A 20,192-nucleotide genomic window follows, 5' to 3' on the forward strand; every position below is an offset into this window, starting at 1 on the left:
TGAAAACACTATCACGGAAAAAAAAGACATTTAATAAGATAAAAATAAAAAACAGTAATAAAACCTAGAGGGAAACTATATCTGCTACAAAAATCTCAAGCTCTAAAGTCTAGTTAAATACACACATAAGCTTAACGTCCTGATCTATGAAAACATAAGCATCATTAAACTCAATATAGAAGCTTAACTTCGAACTCACAGTAAAAAGTTTTTTTTTTTAAAAAGAGAGGAAATTTGTTATTAATAGAGCTGATGATCAATTGACAAGATTCTAGAGCCAAACTAAGCTGTAAACTGCAAGATCCTAGTTAAAACACTAGCATAAGCTTCACGACCTCTAAATGGTCTAAAATTATTTCAACTACAAAAGTATCTTTAAATGCTTCAATTCCTTGAATTTTAACTGTATGATGGTTAGCCATTACTATTTCCTCTGCATCCCCAAACCAGTTTGTTATAATTGTATGTGTTGACCTAACTTAAGCTTGAAGCTATCTTGTTGTTATCCTAATGAGCTTAGGATTAGGAAGTCTTATTTCATTGTTATCTAGTTAAGTGTTTCCTATTGAGTTTAGGAAACTATGAGAGTCTATATAAGAAGCTACCGTGATGTGGTAGAGCTTAGAGTGTTGTGAGCTTTTAGTTTTTGAGGTTTTCTAAAAGCAATAAGAGTTCTTGAGTTTGAGATTATAGAGCTTGATCGTTGAGTTACGATTACATCTTTGGTTTCAGTAATTGGTATCAGAGCTTAACTATTTGAAATCAAAAGACCTTGAGAAGAGAAGATAAACATGACGGATTTGTCAATAGCTATATACAAACCAAAGGAGAATGGTTCCTCCGGGATCAAGTGTCCGATGCTCACCACCACCAATTACACGGTTTGGAGTATGCGTATGAACGTTTTGCTCAAGGTGCATAAGGTGTGGGAATAAATTGATACATGCAGCGACGACAGAGAAAAAAGTGATATGGCTCGAGCTTTCTTGTTCCAATCAATCCCTGAAAGTTTAGTTCTCCAAGTCAGTACTCTAGAAACCGCAAAAGAAGTTTAGGATGCGATCAAAACCAGACATGTAGGGGCAGATAGGGTCCGAGAGGCAAGACTACAGACACTTATGGATGAGTTTAATAGAATGAAGATGAAGGATACGGAAACCATAGATGAGTTCTCTGGTAAACTTGCTGAGATATCTTCCAAGTCTGCAGCTTTGGGTGAAGTTCTTGATGAACCAAAGCTCGTAAAGAAATTTCTAAGTAGCTTGCCGAAGAAGAAATACATTCATATCATAACTGCGCTTGAACAAGTCCTTAACCTAAACACAACAGGCTTTGAAGATATTGTGGGGAGGTTAAAGGCTTATGAAGAAAGAGTTCAAGATGAAGATCAACAAGATGACCAAGGGAAACTCTTGTATACTAATACCGACTCTCAAGGGTAACAAGAAGGCTATGGTAGAGGAAGAGGTCAAGGCGGTCGCTATAACAATAGGGGACGTGGAAGAGGACGTTATGATGGCTGTCGATCTAACTAGAGACAAGGAGGTGACTGGACGCAAGGGAGAGATGCATCCAAAGTTGTCTGTTATCGTTGTGATAAAACAGGACACTATGTCTATGATTGTCCCGACCGTTTGCTTAAACTGCAAGAAACGCATGAGACAGAGAATGATAGCACACATGAAGCTGAGGATCTGATGGTGCATGAGTTGATTTATCTTAATGAAGAGAAGGTAGTGCCAAGCAAGTTCGAGACACAATCCGGAGCTGACAATATTTGGTACCTAGACAATGGAGCTAGCAACCATATGACAGGGAATCGAGACTATTTCAAGAATATAGATGAGTCTATTACAGGGAAAGTTCGCTTTGGAGATGACTCAAGGATAGACATCAAAGGAAAAGGATCGGTTCTCTTCATTACTGGCGATGGAAAACGGAAATCATTGGCTGATATGTACTTTATACCTGAGTTAAAGAGTAACATAATCTCTCTTGGTCAGGCAACATAATCTGGTTGTGATATCAGAATGAGAGATGAGTATCTAACACTTCATGATCGACAAGGAAACTTGCTAGTCAAATCAGTAAGGTCAAAGAATAGACTATACAAAGTCGTGATGGAGGCTGAAGGAGCAAAGTGTCTCCAACTTGAGAAGGTTAGTGATTCTACTTTGTGGCACGCAAGACTCGGACATGTTGGTATGGACTCTATGAAAGCAATGGTAAGCAAGGAGATAATTACAGGAATGCCAAAGATGAGTATAGGAAAAGAAATGTGTGCTTCCTGTCTTATGGGAAAACAAACGAGAGGCTCGTTCCCTAAATCTACAACCTATCGTGCTCAACACATTCTTGAGCTTCTCCATGGTGATCTCTGTGGACCAATCTCGCCATCAACAGCCGGAGGAAGCAGATACATATTTGTTTTGATTGATGATCATTCAAGATACATGTGGTCGATTTTGTTAAAAGAAAAGAGTGAAGCTTTTGAATGTTTCAAGGTGTTTAAGAGTGTGGTTGAGAAGGAAACTAGAGTCACCATTCAAACATTACGTACAAACAGAGGAGGAGAGTTCATGTCTCGAGAGTTTCAGAGTTTTTGCGATAACCATGGGATCAAACGACATATGATCGCGCCATATGATAGACCATGGATTTTACCCATTATTAGCCATGGTTTATAAGTGTTTTAAGATATATTTACTATTAGATAGAGTCTATTTAGAGTAATTACAGGTTCAGGTACTAACTAGAAGAAAATGATGTATTTGGAGCTATTTGGAGATCTTTTGAGCTTTGCTGGAAATAGGAGATGGTCGACGGTTACCAAAAAATATCGACCGACGGTTGCCAACAAATATCGATCGATGCTGACCTCTTCTCATCGATCGACAGCGAAGCCACCCGAGAGTTAATGACAAATTAGAAGATTTCAAGTTTCACAAAATTTTCAATAATTACATCTTAAGTCTCTGGCCGCCTGTTAATTTATTAGGGTTTTGTATCATTTTAGAAAAAGACTTGCCTAGAGACATTTTTAGACCTAATTTGGAGGAAGCAAGAGGCCACCATTGAAAGGAGAAAACTTAGGATTGGAGAGATACATCAATACTGCAAAACAGACAAGATCTTGATCTTCCTTGCTTTCACTTATTTTGTTGCTTACTTTTATTGTTTATTTCATTTTTAAGTATTATTCAGACCATCATACTATGTGTTTCATGAATATGTATGAGTAGTCCATACTGTTAGATTTAGGTTTCTCAATAGGTTGATAAATGTATTACTGACACAAACAATTGTTAGGGTGTTTAAAAATATAGTTCTTCATCTAGTTGTGCTTGAAACTAAGTTTAGGATTGATCACCCTTTAAACTTAAATCTTAGGATTATAATTGAGATCAAGCCATTGCTTGACTCAATGCCTGAAAATAAACTAGTATGATCTAACTGACTAGATACAGACGAGAGTTGATCTTGTAAGTTAGAGAATATAAATCAAACTTGTCTGTAAAGCTTTATGGAAGAAGTATCGATCGACGCAGCGATAGCCCTGTCGATCGATATTTTGAAAGGTGTATTGATCGATATTCGTAACGAATCATCGATCGACACTTTCTCGTGATTGACATACAAGAGTTGTAATCCGAGATCCAGATTAGATAATCAGATTGATTATATCTTAGTTTGAATTCAAGAACAATTAATATCAATAAACCCCTAAAGACCCAATTTAAGTATTACTTATCATACCTGAGAACATACCTAAATCTAGCTATTCTCCGAACTGTTAACAACCTCAAAACAAATCAATCGAGCAATAAACTTGCTCACAAATCAATTTACTGCTTTAAAACCTATAAACCAATTAATCTAGCATATTTCAAAGACCATAATCTATTGTGTAATCCTAGAGTCTTTGTGGATTCGATCCCTAAGTACTACATCTGAACCTCTTATTTGAGAGAGTAATTCACTCCTTAGGGTAATTTGAGTGATATAACCATACTCTCCACAACAGAATTGAGTAGTTGAGAGACGAAACATGACACTTATGGAGATAACGAGGAGTATCATGAAACATATGAAGATACCACACTACTTATGGGGTGAAGCCGTGAGACATTCAACCTATTTGATTAATAGGGTAGCTACAAGAACACTGAAAGATCAGTCTCCTTATGAGTGTTTCAAGAAGAAGAAGCCGAATGTGGGGCACATTCGAGTGTTTGGATGTACATGTTATGCTAAGTGTGATACTCAACATCTTAAGAAGTTTGATGACAGGTCCAGAGAGTTAGTGCATCTTGGAGTTGAACCGGGTTCAAAGGCCTATAGATTATATGATCCAAGAAGTGAGGTAGTGGTTAGCCGAGATGTTGTTTTTGATGAAAACAAAGCTTGGAGTTGGAACGGAGTTGGAACAGAGTTGGGCAAAACTCGTCTGAAGTCACTTTTGAGCTCACGTTTCCAGCTCACAATGAAGAAATAAAACCTGAAACCGAGACTGAAGAAAATATATGTGATAAGGATGAAGAAGAGAGTGACTGTGAAGATGATAGCGAAACAGATGACTCTGAGACTCTAATACTAAGAAGATCAACGAGAACTAGTACAAGGCCGGGTTATTTAGATGATTATGTTCTCAAGATAGAAGTACTCGAGACAGAGAGGATTTTGCTACTCATCAATGAAGAGCCTTGGGACTGTAATGAGGCTAGAGTCAAAAAGGTTTGGAGAGAAGCTTGTGAAGATGAGATCACATATATATAGAAGAACAAGACTTGGACACTTGTTGAGCTTCCTACTGGATGTAAAGCTATTGGATTGAAGTGGGTTTTTAAGATAAAACGCAATGCGGATGGGAGTATAAGCAAGTACAAAGCAAGACTTGTTGTGCAGCGTCATGGCATTGATTATGAAGAATTATTTGCTCCCGTTGCTAGACTATAGACTGTTCGGGTTATCATTGCATTAGCAGCATCCAATGGATGGGAAGTTCATCATCTTGATGTCAAAACCGCGTTCTTGCATGGAGATTTGGCTGAAGAAGTTTATGTGTGTCAATCCTATGGTTTCAAGGTTAAAGGAAGTGAAGAAAAGGTTTACAAGTTACATAAAGCTCTCTATGGACTAAAGCAAGCTCCAAGAGCTTGAAACATCTAGTTGAAATCGATTCTCAAGGAGTTAAACTTCAGTAAGTGTTCAAAGGAGCCTTCTCTGTTCAAGAAGAGAACGAATGGGCATCATCTGCTAGTTGCCGTGTATGTAGATGATCTCTTGGTGACAGGGTCAAGTGTAGAGGTCATAAGAGAGTTTAAAGCAGAGATGGCGACACAGTTTGAGATGACTGATCTTGGTAAGCTTACCTACTACCTAGGAATCGAGGTGATTCAGTCTGAGTATGGAATTGTGTTGAAACAAGAACGATATGCATCCAAGATCTTAGAAGAAACAGGGATGAATGAATGCAATGCAGTTGAAGTTCCAATGGATTCCGGTGTAAAACTGTCTAAGGCTGAAGAGGAAGAGGATGCCAATAAAACAGAGTTTAGGAAGAGCATCGGGTGCCTCAGATATTTGATTCATACACACCCTGATCTTGCTTACAGTGTAGGCATTTTGAGTAGATATATGCATAGTTCTAAGGTATCATACGCAGCGGCTCTAAAACAAGTCCTTAGGTATGTCCGAGGCAGCTGTTCTCTTGGTTTGTTCTACAAAAGAGAGCATGAGAAAGGACTTGTGGGATATAGTGGTAGCAGCTACAATGTAGATCCTAATGACGGAAGAAGCACAACTGGTTTCATCTTCTAGAAAAAATCGTTGATGAGTCTAACAAAGCATTGATACTTATTGACAATAAGTCTGCGATTGCTTCAAAAAAGAATCCGGTTTTTCATGGTAGAAGCAAACATATACACAAGCGGTTTCATTTTATTAGAGAATGTGTAGAAGATGGGCTTGTAACCGTGAAGCATGTAGCTGGTAAGGAGCAGAAGGCTGATATCTTGACTAAAGCATTAGGAAGGTGTAAGTTTAAAGAGATGAGAGAGTTCATTGATGTTCTACAAGTGAAAGAAGAAGACATCAAGCTTAAGGGGAAAATGTTGACCTAACTTAAGCTTGAAGCTATCTTGTTGTTATCCTAATGAACTTAGGATTAGGAAATCTTATTTCATTGTCACCTAGTTAAATGTTTCCTAATGAGTTTAGGAAACTATAAGAGTCTATATAAGAAGGTACTGTAATGTGGTAGAGCTTAGAGTGTTGTGAGCTTTTAGTTTTTGAGGTTTTCTAAAGGCAATAAAGAGTTCCTGAGTTTGAGATTATAGAGGTTGATGGTTGAGTTAGGATTACATCTTTGGTTTCAATAGTATGTTATTAACATAGAAAAGTTTCACGTCCTCTACATGGTCTAGAAAAGGACAAGTGTAACTTTAATCACTGTCCTTCAATCCTTGGATTTCAAGTCTTGTGAACGTGTTTATTTCAGTATTGTAGTAGAACATGCAGAAAGACAAGTAGCCATCGGTTGTCAGTTTGTCACTCCAACACAGTTTCACTAGTGCGAGTGACAAAAACATTTCGGTTTATGTTACTGAAAATATTTTTATAATCATTTAAGTAAAATAGATAAATATAAAGAAAGTATTTTTATTACTTTGAAAATATATATGTTTCTTATTTTTGTGTGTTTAAATGAAAGAGATTATTACTTTTTTCTTAATATCAACATTGTTCTGGGGAATTTTTTTTTTTAATGAAATTTATTATAACTAAATATATTTTCGTTTTAGTTTTTTTAAAAAAATATAAATGCTTCGTTTCTATTATATATGTTATTTGGAAAATATAAAAAACTAAGTGCAAAATTTAATTGACAGAAATTTCAAAATAATTTGTTTTAATAACTATAATTATATGTAAAGGGTTTTTCAAATATGACTCAAAATTTCAAGTCAACACCAAAAATAACCTATTTTTTATAGATTTTTTTTATTTGTCCTATTTATCCAAGAAGTTGTAGTTATTCACGAAAATGCCAAAAGTCAACGTCAAAAGTTACCTATCTTTTTCGAAAATGAATATTTTACTCAACCATCATCATCTTCATCAAGTATTTACAATATTGTCATCAATACCTTAACCACCATGAACAACCAATTTGAAATGCACCTAAAAATCCAAATCCCCTTCTTTAATTCAATTGTGACTTTAAGATTAAAAATTATTCAATTGTGTTTGATTAAAAATTAATTCAATTGTGAAATCAAGATTAAAAGTTAATCACAATTGCAAAACGCAATTGATTAATTTTTAATCTTGATTTCACAATTGAATTAGAGAGGAGGAGCTGGGCAGAGCTAAGATCATTAGGGGAAAATATGCAGTGAATTTATATCTTTGGGTGGTTTGGTCAAGAGGTTAGTAGTATAGGGGGGAGTCAACCCGGACACTTTTTATTTTTATTTTTGTAAAACTCAACTGATTAACACACTATAAACGTCGAGATCCAAAATTTCCAAACAGTAGATTTATTTATTTATTTTCTTAAGGAGTAGACCGTCTCAAATCATGTTTTTATCATATGACTTTTGAATATTTCAATTTTATAACAAAGAAAACAAGAACACCACCGGCATCTTCTTCTTTTAGGTTGCATAATTAAGAAACCCATTAAAAGACTAACGAAAGTAGACAGAGAAAAACAACTTCATAATGTAAAAGATAATTCTCAAAATCGGTATACGGTGTTATCTTTGATGTCTGATGAAAGATCAGAAGAGATGAGTGGGATATTTGTTTGTGGGTTTTTTTATTACATGGATTTTTAAAATCTTGTAAGTAAACATGATATTTACAAGATTTTAAAAATCTAGTCTCATGAGTAAAAATATAGATAAATTACATCCCAATAACAATAAAATTTAATAGAATTAAAAAATCAATAAAATCTACACTTTTTGAGTAACAAAAAATTTGAATGGAATTTAAAATTCTTAAACCAATAACAATAGATTTTACTAAGATTTTAAAAATTTTATAAACCAATAACCATGGAATCTCAAAATTTTATAACTCATTCAAAATTTGTCAATTGCTTTAGTTTTCAAAACATTTAAAATTACAAGACTAAAGCATGCATTTTTGGATTAATATATAAAATTTACTGTATCAACAACGAAATATTATTTACAGAGTTGGTAAAAAAAAATACAGAAGATGGAGAATATAACAATAGCTGAAATGGCAATTATTGCACCACGTTGCATACTTTTATGCATTATAAATATTATTTACCTACTTAATACCTAATTAATTATTTAGATACAACTTTATATTATAAATTAGCTATTTTATTGGTCTTGATTGTTTATGCTAATAGAGTTTCAAATCCGCATATTTCTTTGTTTTTTATATAATACTGAAACACCATTTTGTTAATTGCTTTCGTATTTTAAACATTTGAAATTACAAGACCAAATCATGCATTTTTGGTTAAAATATTACATTTACTGTAACAATAAATAAATATCATATACAGAGTTGGTAAAAGGAAAATACCGAAGAATGAAAATAGTAATTATTAGGTAAAATGACAGTTATTGCACCACCTTGCATAATATTTTATGCATTATAAGTATTCAAATATTCAAATATCAAATATTCTACTTAATTTCTAATCGATTATTTAGATAGAAAACTGTATACTATATTTATTACTCATCTCTGGCCAATCTCAGATATCAGGGATCAGAACTCAGGAAAGCTCTTAGTGATTTGCGGAGATTTCCGGGTTATTGATTCGAAGGCAAATCGGTGTGTTGGAGCAATTGCAAAGAGTGTTACGCAGGAGAGGTGGTCGCAGTCTTACGTTGCTCAAGGGAATCCTCTTTGGCTTGAGGAACTTTTTGTAGCTGATAAGCAGGGGACGTGAGGTATTGGAGTTCAGTCTCTGGGGGGAACTTGTACGTGTTGTGTTTGCTCTGTTTTGTGGTTGCACTATGCGTACTCTGTTCTTTTCCTTTCAAGGACTTTCTGTGTTTGGATTATTCAATAAAATTATACAAGAGTTTAAAAAAAATATATTTATTAGTCATCTTAGCTTTTACTAACTTTAAGATTCAAAACCGCATATTGCATGGATACTGTATTGTTGTTAATAAAACACAAAATTTTATTTTAGTTATAGAAATATTCCTCATTGGCAGTCTCTAATAAAAGTTATAATAAAAGAAAAAAATGAGGCGAGATGAGAAATGCAATGCAATATCTCAAAGAAGAAACTTTTTATTTTTTTGAGAAACTCTACTACCACATGTTTATTTACAAAATGAATTATGAATAGGATTGGGATACCTAAAGTTTTAAAATCAATCATTCAATTTTTATTTACATTTAAAAAAAAAATCTGTTTGCAAACTTTTGTGGTAGTTGTTGTACTATTTTGGCAATCTTATATTATTATTTATATTTTAAGAGGGACTGTTGGGTGTCTTATGAGTATGATCATTTCCAATCCAATTCTAAAAATAGATCTCTATCATGGAAGAAATATAGAAATAGAGATTCTGTTCAAATATATTCCTAATAGATGAATATTATATTTTCTTCTATTTATAGAGAAATTCTATTTTCTGTTGATATAGAGATATTATATAGCATTCTTCCATAAATAAATAAAATGTATTATTTCTATTATAGGAGCACAGTAAAGTGTAAAATATAAATTGATATTTTGTAACTGAAATCTCTATTTTGTAGATATGTTAGAAATGTTTTAAGAGTATCCCAAAAACGAATTTATTTTAAGATTTGGCAAAACCTCAAATTTAAGGCTTGATGGTATTTTTCTCTAAAAACAAAAATTTTTATTGAACCTTAAGTTTTTTTTTTTTTTTTTTACACTTTCAGTCTTACTATTGATCAAAACTAGTTAAATATAAAATATATGATAAAATCCCGTTTATGATATTTTCTTGAAACTATTCAATCTAAAGATGAAATACTGATATGCAGAATTTATTAACAACTATGACTTTCCATTAAGCCGAATTTATACAAATGAATTTTGGGAGATTTTGGATATTTTAAATAAAATTTACATAAATTATTTTAATATTTTAAATTTATATTTGATAGTAAGATTATACAATGTATGTAAAATTTTATGAAATGTGAAATTATAAGGATTTAAATGATAAAAAAAGATTGATAAGATTATTTACAAGAGATATAAGTGTAAGGACTTAAAAGTATGGAATTTCAAATATAAGGTTTTAAATAGCGAAACGGTATATTTGAGGTTTCACTACTCAAAAATTTAAAATTTAAAGTTTTAAAGTTGTTTTTGAGTAAAAAAATATTTTATCTGAAATTATAACGTTGCTTTTTGAGATGTTTTAAAGATGCACTGGTTAATCTCTTGTAAAGTTTATTTCCAATTAACAATAAAATGAAGAAAAAAGAAGAAGAAGTAAAAGTAAAGGAGGAAAGCGAAGGAAAAAGTCTCTACAATGAGGTTTTGATAAACTGGTTTAATACATGTCAACATTTTAGCTAATGCCATTTTCTAAAATGTTAAACTTTATCACTAACTAAGAAATTCAGAGAATCTCTTAGCATTGCTGATACTCTTATGTTCTCGGAAATTTAAAATTCATGGAAGCAATAAAAATATAAGGGGTGTATTTTAGACTAAACATGAGTATCTTAAGATAATTAAGCGATGGTGAAATATTTATAAGAGTTAGTACATTACAACCAGATAACACCATAAGTTATTTTACTAATGCATATTAAGTCGTTAAACAATCTAAAGAAAAAGACACACGAACAAATGATTACATAAATATTATATCAACAAACGGGGTCGGGCTCAACAATTACATATAGAAATGATTGCGTGGTTGATGATTTCCTTTCGTATGTCCACGAAAAAGATCGTTTCTAGGTAAGTAGAAGTCAATTTCTTTGGCATACACCCAATACGCCGCACCCTGGTTCGAACCCCGCTGGCCACACGGATATGAACTATTGCTTTCGGCTCATTTGAATGCCCAGGAGAGGGTCTATCTGTGGGCTGTACCTCCACCCGAAGGTTAGGTCTGTGTCTTTAATAGACCCGGATTTAACCCTTTCTTTTATCAAAAAAAACAAAAAAAACTTCTTTGGCATACAATGATATAAACTACTATATAACTTTTGTGTTTATAAAACTCACTTTGATGATTTAAGTAACGTGAACAGAATGTTCAAGGGGCAGAAATTGCCCTTTTGCAATAGAGCATGCCACATAATTAGTTAAACGTGGAATAACTCAAAACGAAATCAAGTGAACGAAGCAGATCGTCAATGCCAAGGATGTCATAGGCATGAAAAATTCATGCTTATTTATCAACTTCACAATTTAATTTTTTTAATATGATTTTATTTTTAAATTATCGTATGGACTCAATCGCAGATGTCTCTTAATTAATCTCTACATTTTATAAATTCCTGGAAAAGTAAACATAAATTGTGGATTGAAGAACAAAAAAGCTATAGCGAGTTGAAAAAGAGGAAGAAGATGCTTTTAACCAAATCTATTAGTATCATCACTTTTTCTCTCGTTTTTATCATCTTTCTTGCAGTATACACAACGTTGTTCTACAGCGTTTGTTCAGACACTGGAAACAGCAAAAGAAGTAAGTTCAGATACGAAAGTTACAACGATAGCTATGAAGCTAGGAGCAGCCAGGTCACTAATCCTATCCTCAGCCGCCGCAACACCAACCCCTTTACCAAACCGGTCAAAGTTCTCTCCCGCACCACCACTTCGTGTTTAAAATCGTAAGTTGTATTTTTACTTTTATTTATCTTTGAATTATATTTAGATCTCTCTAATCTTAGCATGTTTCCAAGAAATTCAAATCAAGTATACCACATGTGTTGATATGATTAGTCGTTAATTTAATTGTGGACTTTTAATTATCCAATTCCGTAGAATCGGGCAGGTCAAATGAAATTAGTGGCCTTAGGCTCCCAATGATCGAGTGGTACAGAACAACCGATACAACTGCAGTGTGGTTCTAACAGTTATAAAAACGTATAGATATATGGTATAAGTAAAAAAAATTGTTACTGTTAACTGCGGTACGGCTCGGGTTAAAACATTTGAAGCCTTAATCAATAAGCAAAATTATGGTCCCTTCCCTTCCATATTTTTAAATTGCATTTAACACTAAGTAATGAATATACTATTGTTATTAGATTAAGATCCGCGTCTTGCACGGAATGAATATTATTTATATATATATATACAATATAAATTATTTTATGTATTATATGTTTTTATATATTATGAAATATTAAATAATTAAAAAGTCAGTAACTATTACGTATATAATTAAATTGAGACGAACATAATAAATTTTATTAATCCAAACAATTATTTTTTTCTATTTGATATGGTATATAATTAAATATAAATGATATTAAAATATATATAGTATATATTTTCATTAATATTTATTAATTTATGCTTTCTACTCATATGTTTTTTATCATTTGTATCTTTTATAACAAAAAATTTAAATTACTGATAACAAAAATTTTATTGTGGGATTAATAGTTTTAGTAATTAATATTTTTTTTTAAATAAGCTGTTAATATTTGTTCAAAGCTTTTATCAAAAATATATTGTTTAAAGTAAATTTCTAAATTAAAATATTTTATGTATTTTTATATGGTATATAGTTTAATTTAAAACGATATATATATCTTCTAGTCTTTATACTTGTTAAATGAGATTTTATACTTATATGATTTTGTAATCATTTGTATCTTGTCATAACCAAAATTTTAACAGTATTAATAATTTATAGTCGTTTTAAAATTAGTAATTTATAGTCGTTTCAACATTAAAAAAAACATATTCAGAAAAATATTAAGTTTTATTGGTTAATATGGCTGTTTAATTTATTTTAATAGTAAAATTAAACAAATATGATAGAAGATACACTAATTGTTATCAAATTTTTATTATTCAAAATCATCAATTGTCATATATACTTTAGCCACATTAGACAATTCCGTAATTTTTATTTAAGAAAATAATGAAGAATATTAATAATAAATTTATGTTATTTTAATAAAAAGTTTATTATATGTTTAGATGGATCAACATATTTCTCTAATGATTCTAAGAATCATCCTAGTGATGACACGTGACTACAAAAAAATGTTGTAGTGCTTCTCAATTAATATATAAAGAATATTAAGTTTTATAATATGGTTAATATAATTGTTTAATTTATTTTAATAGTAAAATTAAACAAATATGATAGAAGATACACTAATTGTTATCAAATTTTTATTATTCAAAATCATTAATTGTCATATATACTTTAGTCACATAGGCAATTTCGTAATTTTTATTTAAGAAAATAATGAAGAATATTAATAATAAATTTATGGTTAGTTTAATAAAAATTTTATTATATATTTAGATGGATCAACCTATTTTTCTAATGATTCTAAAAATCATCCTAGTGATGACATGTAGCTACAAAAAAAATGTTCTAGTGCTTCTCAATTAATATATAAAGGATAAAAGAGTTGCTACATTAATTAAATGCGCAATTATAACGTTATAATGAAAAAAATGTTTTAAGTTTGGTGAGACATTTTTAATTATACTTGTTTTCCTTGTGACGTCCATCCTTTGACATTTTCTTTCTAAATAAATCACATATCGAAATAAATACATTAGGAAAACGAGTAGGGGATTAACGGAGTTATGCGGAGTTGTTATAGGCGTACAAGTTCATATTTTAAAAATCACATATCGATGATAAACATACCTTTTTAGTTATAATATGTAAAAGTATGAAAGGAAGTTGACAAAAAGTAAAAGGAAAATGAGAGGATATATAATATTTGGTATTATATATTTGTAAACAAATTGATGTATAGCCTATGATAAGTAATAGTTTCGAATATATTCAGTAGGTCGATATTGGAGACTTTTTGAATATGTTAGATAAGAGTACACCAAATCTCAATCATGCAGCCAAAATATTCTATAATTTTCTTATAAATAATGACACATAGATAAGCGTACACTACAATAAATCGAAGAATATAAACAAACACACAAGAGAAGAAAAAAATGAAAAGTTTTGCCAACGTAACTCTATTTTTATTACAAAGCTTCTTGTTTCCTCTTTACAGTTCATCTCTTCATCAAACTTCTCCAGATAATTCATCTCCATTTCCTTCTGATTTCCTCTTTGGCACATCATCTTCTGCTTATCAGGTACTTCCCTTTTCTTCTTTTGTATTTTCCAATTTTGAAAATTCTTTTTTTTTTCCTTTATACTTTTGTGATGTTTTTATCTGTATGTATTCAGTATGAAGGTGCGTACTTAACCGATGGAAAAGGTTTGAACAATTGGGATGTCTTTAGCCATGAAAAACCTGGTATGCATGTGTTTTATCTGGATTCGTTTTGCATATGTTCGATCTGAAGAAAAGTAGAAACTAAACTTTTTTTTTGACAAAAAAAAATTAATTTTTATGGAAAAAGAAAGAAACTAAACAACCTATTCGATTTTGATTTAGTTTTTTTTTTGACAAATATGTTTTGGTTTAAATTAGCTACACGAACAATTTTTAAAATGAAATAGTGACGGGGTTCAAATTTTGTTCAATTTCTCTGTGTTGTTTTTTTTTAACAACTAAAATTTATTTATTAATTAGATTGTAAACAAATTACATAAATATATATACAATAATGAAAAATACCAAAAAAATAACTAAAATAAGGGGTTCTCATGTGTTGTTTATATGTTATTTTGTATCTTCGACAGTCCGTAGAAAATGTGGACAGGAAGCAAATTATAATTATGGGCCTGTTTATTAAAAATAAAATACGTATAAACTAATTATTATAATCTAAAAAGGTTTGAGAACCTCTCACCATTTATTAGCATTTTAGCAGTATATCTTGTTTCACCAACTACGCTATTGAAGATTTTATACAAATATAGCCGAAATTTTCCTTAAAGCGTCCGGAAGTATGTTTATGCCGCTTCTGCCCAAGGCCGCCATATACGTAAACGTATGGATGCATAGCATATTTAAATTTACTGATAGTTACAATTATATTCTAATTTCTGTCGGCGTTATCGTTTTTTAAATCAGGTGTCTATTCCTTTTTCTGTGCACCTTTTTGTGTACACTAACCCGTGTTTCTTCCATTGACAATATTTTATGGTAAAATGCAGGGGATATATTGGACGGGGGCAATGGAGATATAGCTGTTGATCAATATAATCGATTCATGGTTAATGAACTTTCGTATAATAATTCGAGAACAAAATATATATATTGCGGAAAATAATAACTTGAGAACAAAGCATATATATATATATATATTGCGAAAACGTATTGAATTTAGTTTAACTTATTCACCTTTTATGCTTACAGGAGGATATCCAATCAATGAATTATCTTGGCGTCAACAGTTACAGATTTTCAATTTCTTGGTCTAGAGTCTTACCTAGTAAGTCTTTAATTTCTAAATAAGGGTTCTAATAATTAAACTCAAGTTGTTGTTTTTTTTTGTTTACCATCAAACGACATTCATACACGAGATATCAGTAAGGGTAGTTTTATTTTGGTTAGGAATATCGACATTTCTAACAAACGAGGAACATGATTTTTGGTCTGAAATTCCTCAATTAAAGAAAAACAATTGTTAGACTTGTTATTTCCGACATCTAATTATATTATAAACTGTGAGAAGATACAATTTCATGGTATACTGCGGGTGATAACCATATTGGAGGAAAAATACAGCTCAAAAAAAATGAATGTTCTTTTTGGACAAAATAGAACGTACTATTCATTGAGCCTCATTTTAGCAAGGCATGCAATGAGCTAGCTAGTCAACTGAATCACGGGTTACATGTAAAAAAAAAGATAGATTAATATTTTTGTTTGGCATTACTGGTATATAAAAAGCTTGTTATCTTAATTAACAAGAAACAAACCTTTGCATTTATAAATACAGAAGGGAGACTTGGAGGCATAAACCATTTGGGCGTAGAGCATTACAACAGGTTGATCGACGCTCTCATTAGAAATGGTAATAATTACGCTATTTTTAATATATATATTATTGATAAATTAAATATAATATATTTTTTATTCAAAAATAAGTTGTTTTCGAAAATTTTGTGTTAACCTTAATTTTAAAACTGTTTGACGAATTATATTTTATAAGTTTTTTACTTTATTAAAAAATGTTTGACTAATTATATTTTATAAAATATTAAGATAGATTGAATCATTTTAGTAATATTTTTGAAGAAGTATTTTTAATCTTTATGTATTTTAAACCTAAATATCATATATTTTGAAATAGGGTGACTAATATTCTATAGAATGTTTTTACAAAAAAAAAAAATATATTCTATAGAACTGATTTTTCATGTAAACGTTTCCAGGGATTACACCATTTGTGACGTTGAACCATTTCGACTATCCTCAAGAACTTGAGAACCGATTTAAAAGCTGGTTAAGCCCTGAGATGCAGTGAGTAACTAAAGTCTCTAGTCGATTAAACCATAGTACCTAAAACTAATTCTTCAATTATTTTTACTAGGAAAGAGTTCGGGTACTTGGCTGATACATGTTTCAAACATTTTGGAGACCGAGTTAAACACTGGATCACGATAAACGAACCAAATCAACAAATAATCTTAAGCTATCTAAAGGGCATATTTCCACCAAACCGGTGCTCCATGCCGTTTGGAAATTGTAGTCAGGGGAATTCAGAAACTGAGCCTTTTATAGCTGCGCATAACACAATCCTCGCACACGCAAAGGCGGTTCAAATATACCAAACTAAATATAAGGTAATAAAACGCTCCAATATGTATATATTTTAGCTATTTAATATTTTGCATGTGTTATATCAACATACATTCATGATGTGTTTGTAGAAAGAACAAAAGGGAAGCATCGGCATTGTGGTACAAACATCATGGTTTGAACCCATAAGCGATTCCACTGCTGATAAAAATGCTGCAGAGAGAGCTCAGTCGTTTTATTCGAACTGGTATGTTGTGTGATTAGATGACAAAAACAATTCATAAAAAATATGTATTATTCACATACTCATGTTTCCTTATATATTGTGCACTAAAATAACAGGATTCTAGATCCCGTTGTATATGGGAAATATCCTAAAGAAATGGTGAATCTACTTGGATCAGCTTTACCGAAATTTTCCAAAAAGGAAATGAAGAACCTTAAAAGATATAAATCAGATTTTTTGGGTATTAATCACTATACAAGTTACTTCATCCAGGATTGTTTGATTTCTGCTTGTAATTCTGGAGATGGAGCTTCTAGAAGTGAAGGATTCGCACTGAAATTAATCCAGAAAGGCAATATTTCAGTCGGAGAAGTTGTAAGTACATTTGTATTTATACTTCCAAAATCAATTATCGGACTACCTAGTATATACAGTGTTTTATAGCACTAGTTTTGATTCTTTCATTTTTTGCGATTGATAGACCGACGTAAGTTGGTTGAACATTGATCCTAAAGGATTCAGGAAGATGTTGAATTATCTAACAGATAGATACCCAAACATACCAATGTTCATCACCGAAAACGGTACAATACATCAAGATTTTCAGTTATATTCATGTTTTTGGAATGTATTTTAAGCAATTACCATCATGTTGTACAGGTCTCGGAGAGTTACAAAAACCAGAGACAACTGTAAAAGAACTACTAAATGATACAAAAAGGGTACGCTATTTGAGTGGATATTTGGATGCTTTGAAGACAGCAATGAGGTACCCTCAATATAGTTAGTCAGTCCTTAAGCCAATTCTGACATTCTCAAGGGAACTTAATTTACTATATTACTGAAATAAAAAATAAAATATTATCAATTACTAATTAATTATAAGTTAATTGTAAACTCTTTTGTAGGGATGGAGCAAATGTGAAAGGATATTTTGCATGGTCACTATTAGATAATTTTGAATGGTTGTACGGATACAAGCTTCGCTTTGGGATATACCACGTTGATTACACAACTCTCAAAAGAACACCGAAGCAATCAGCGTATTGGTACAAGAACTTCATTGAAAACCACATGCGTACAAGAGATCTCGCAGATAAAAAATGAAGATGTCAAAACTAGGAAAGATTTAGTAAAATCTTATGATTATTAATTCTTTTGGAATGTGTCTTGCGTTTGTTATATATGTATAACGAGTGTTTTCCCAATCTTGCACAACAATTTTATTACAACGATTATTGTACATGAATATGTGGGTATACATAAATTATATGGAAAATATAACAATAAAAAATCAGCTCCCCCATATCTTACAGCTGAAGTTTTAAATATTATTTGATTTTCTTTTGAATATTTAAATGGTCGAATATTTGAGCACTTGGTTTTTGAGTTCCGTAAAGGATCAGCCAGTCATCCTCCTGTATAATACTCTTATGATTTCTATTGTAAAATCTACCCAATACCAAAATACAGATTTGTCTTAAATTAACCCTAATAATTCTTTAGAAAAAAAAAGAAAAAAACTCTAATCTTGATCCATGCTTTCTTAGGCTCGTATGGATGCAACTCCACCAATTGATCTTCTTTAGCGTTAATGTTTCACCTTGAAGATTCTTTTGATGGAGAGAGATCAAATCTCTATTTCCCTCTAACTCTCATTGATATTGTTTTTCTCACGTTAAAGTTACAAAAGGGGAACATGTGGCTTATATATATTTTTGTTAATAGTTGTGATGGACCTGATGGTAATGGTTGTGATGGTTCATGACAATTACCATAACCCTTTTCCTATGTGACCACCAATTACATGTATATATAGCATCATCTTTATGTAGTTAATAGTAATTAATAATTTAATGACTGCAAATGCTATACACATATATAGAAACAATTAAGAAAGATATTTATACCAAAATTAGGCGCGGAAAGAAGGTTATCCTCGGAACCAAGTGGTTTTTGCCTAGTGGTAAAGGGGTTCCAGCTGGAGCTTCCGCCATGGGTTTGATTCTCCTTGGCCACCCATAGACGCATTAAGTGGTAAGAAAACCTGGATTTCTATGGACCTCTTGGTGATTAGTCATTGCGCCTAGAAAGCCTTTAGGATCACACCAAGGTTATCAGAAAAAAAAGGTTATCCTCGGAAGACAGAAGGTACAGTGATGTACCTGAACAAGTTGTCAGAGACGATGAAGAAGTTGGAGAAGACGTGAGATGTGTCTATTGGGTGTTGTAACTGTGATGTAGAGAAGGCAGTCCTGCAGCTTATCCTATCTTGACTTGTCATGTTGACCTTTACCAAGGTTCTCAGTCGTAACTTATTCTGGTTGCGAAACTTCAACTGCAGTCATTTGAGTAGTTTGTTGTTGGATACTCGCCTCAGCTGAAGATGAATGACCAGCGGATGAAGTCGAAAACTCTGTTTGAGCCTCTGTTTCTTGGAAGCGTTTGGTGAACTAACTCAGTTTGAGCTTCTGTTTCGTGAGGAAGCACTTGCTGCTCTGTTATATGGACAATTAGTGAAGCAGTGCGTAAAATCCCCCTGTCAACAGAGGGTGTCAGTATCCAGTCTTCATCACAGGAAACCGGATTTGGTTTCAAATATGGAGTGAATTTGGTTAGGCAAAAGGAAAAACATCCTCTCGGAAAATGACATCAAGAGAAACCACAAACTCATTGCATTCAATATCATAAACCTTCCAACCTTTTTTACCGAAAGGATAACCCATAAAAACACATAGACGACTTCTTTGGCCAAATTTATCCTTGTCGACGCTCTATGTGCGTAACAAGCTGAACCGAAAACACGCAAGACTTTGTAGTCTGGTTTAACACTGTGAAGGATTTCATAAGGAGAATGCATGTGATGCAATGTTGTTGGTGTACGATTGATCAAAGCAGCCATTAATACTGACGCATGAAGTCTAATGAACAATTCCAAGATCTTTGAAGTTGAGGAAAGCACCATAAACTCTGAACTGTGATCACTTCGAATCATTCAAACCTGTTTTTGAAACTGTTTCTCTGTGTAGGCGAGAAACTTCTTCAGTACATATTGTACTTACGATTTTTCTAGAAGAAGATATGTCCAGACTGTTTGTGA

The 20,192-nt window shown here is 31.9% G+C and overlaps 1 protein-coding gene across 1 annotated transcript; it reads left to right on the forward strand.

The window, feature by feature from the left end:
• Positions 1-14,104: 14,104 nt before the first annotated feature.
• Positions 14,105-18,345, forward strand: LOC106376873 (beta-glucosidase 46-like). Its single transcript, XM_013817005.3, has 12 exons — positions 14,105-14,305; positions 14,400-14,469; positions 15,276-15,334; positions 15,478-15,553; positions 16,064-16,138; positions 16,500-16,587; positions 16,658-16,910; positions 16,998-17,113; positions 17,209-17,467; positions 17,574-17,676; positions 17,753-17,861; positions 18,001-18,345. Exons 1-12 carry the CDS (start codon positions 14,159-14,161, stop codon positions 18,197-18,199), a joined length of 1,554 nt encoding a protein of 517 aa, XP_013672459.3. The 5' UTR covers positions 14,105-14,158; the 3' UTR covers positions 18,200-18,345.
• The last annotated feature ends 1,847 nt before the right edge of the window (positions 18,346-20,192 follow it).

Source organism: Brassica napus, chromosome C1 (genome assembly GCF_020379485.1).
Source record: "Brassica napus cultivar Da-Ae chromosome C1, Da-Ae, whole genome shotgun sequence".
NCBI classification, from domain to species: Eukaryota; Viridiplantae; Streptophyta; class Magnoliopsida; order Brassicales; family Brassicaceae; genus Brassica; species Brassica napus.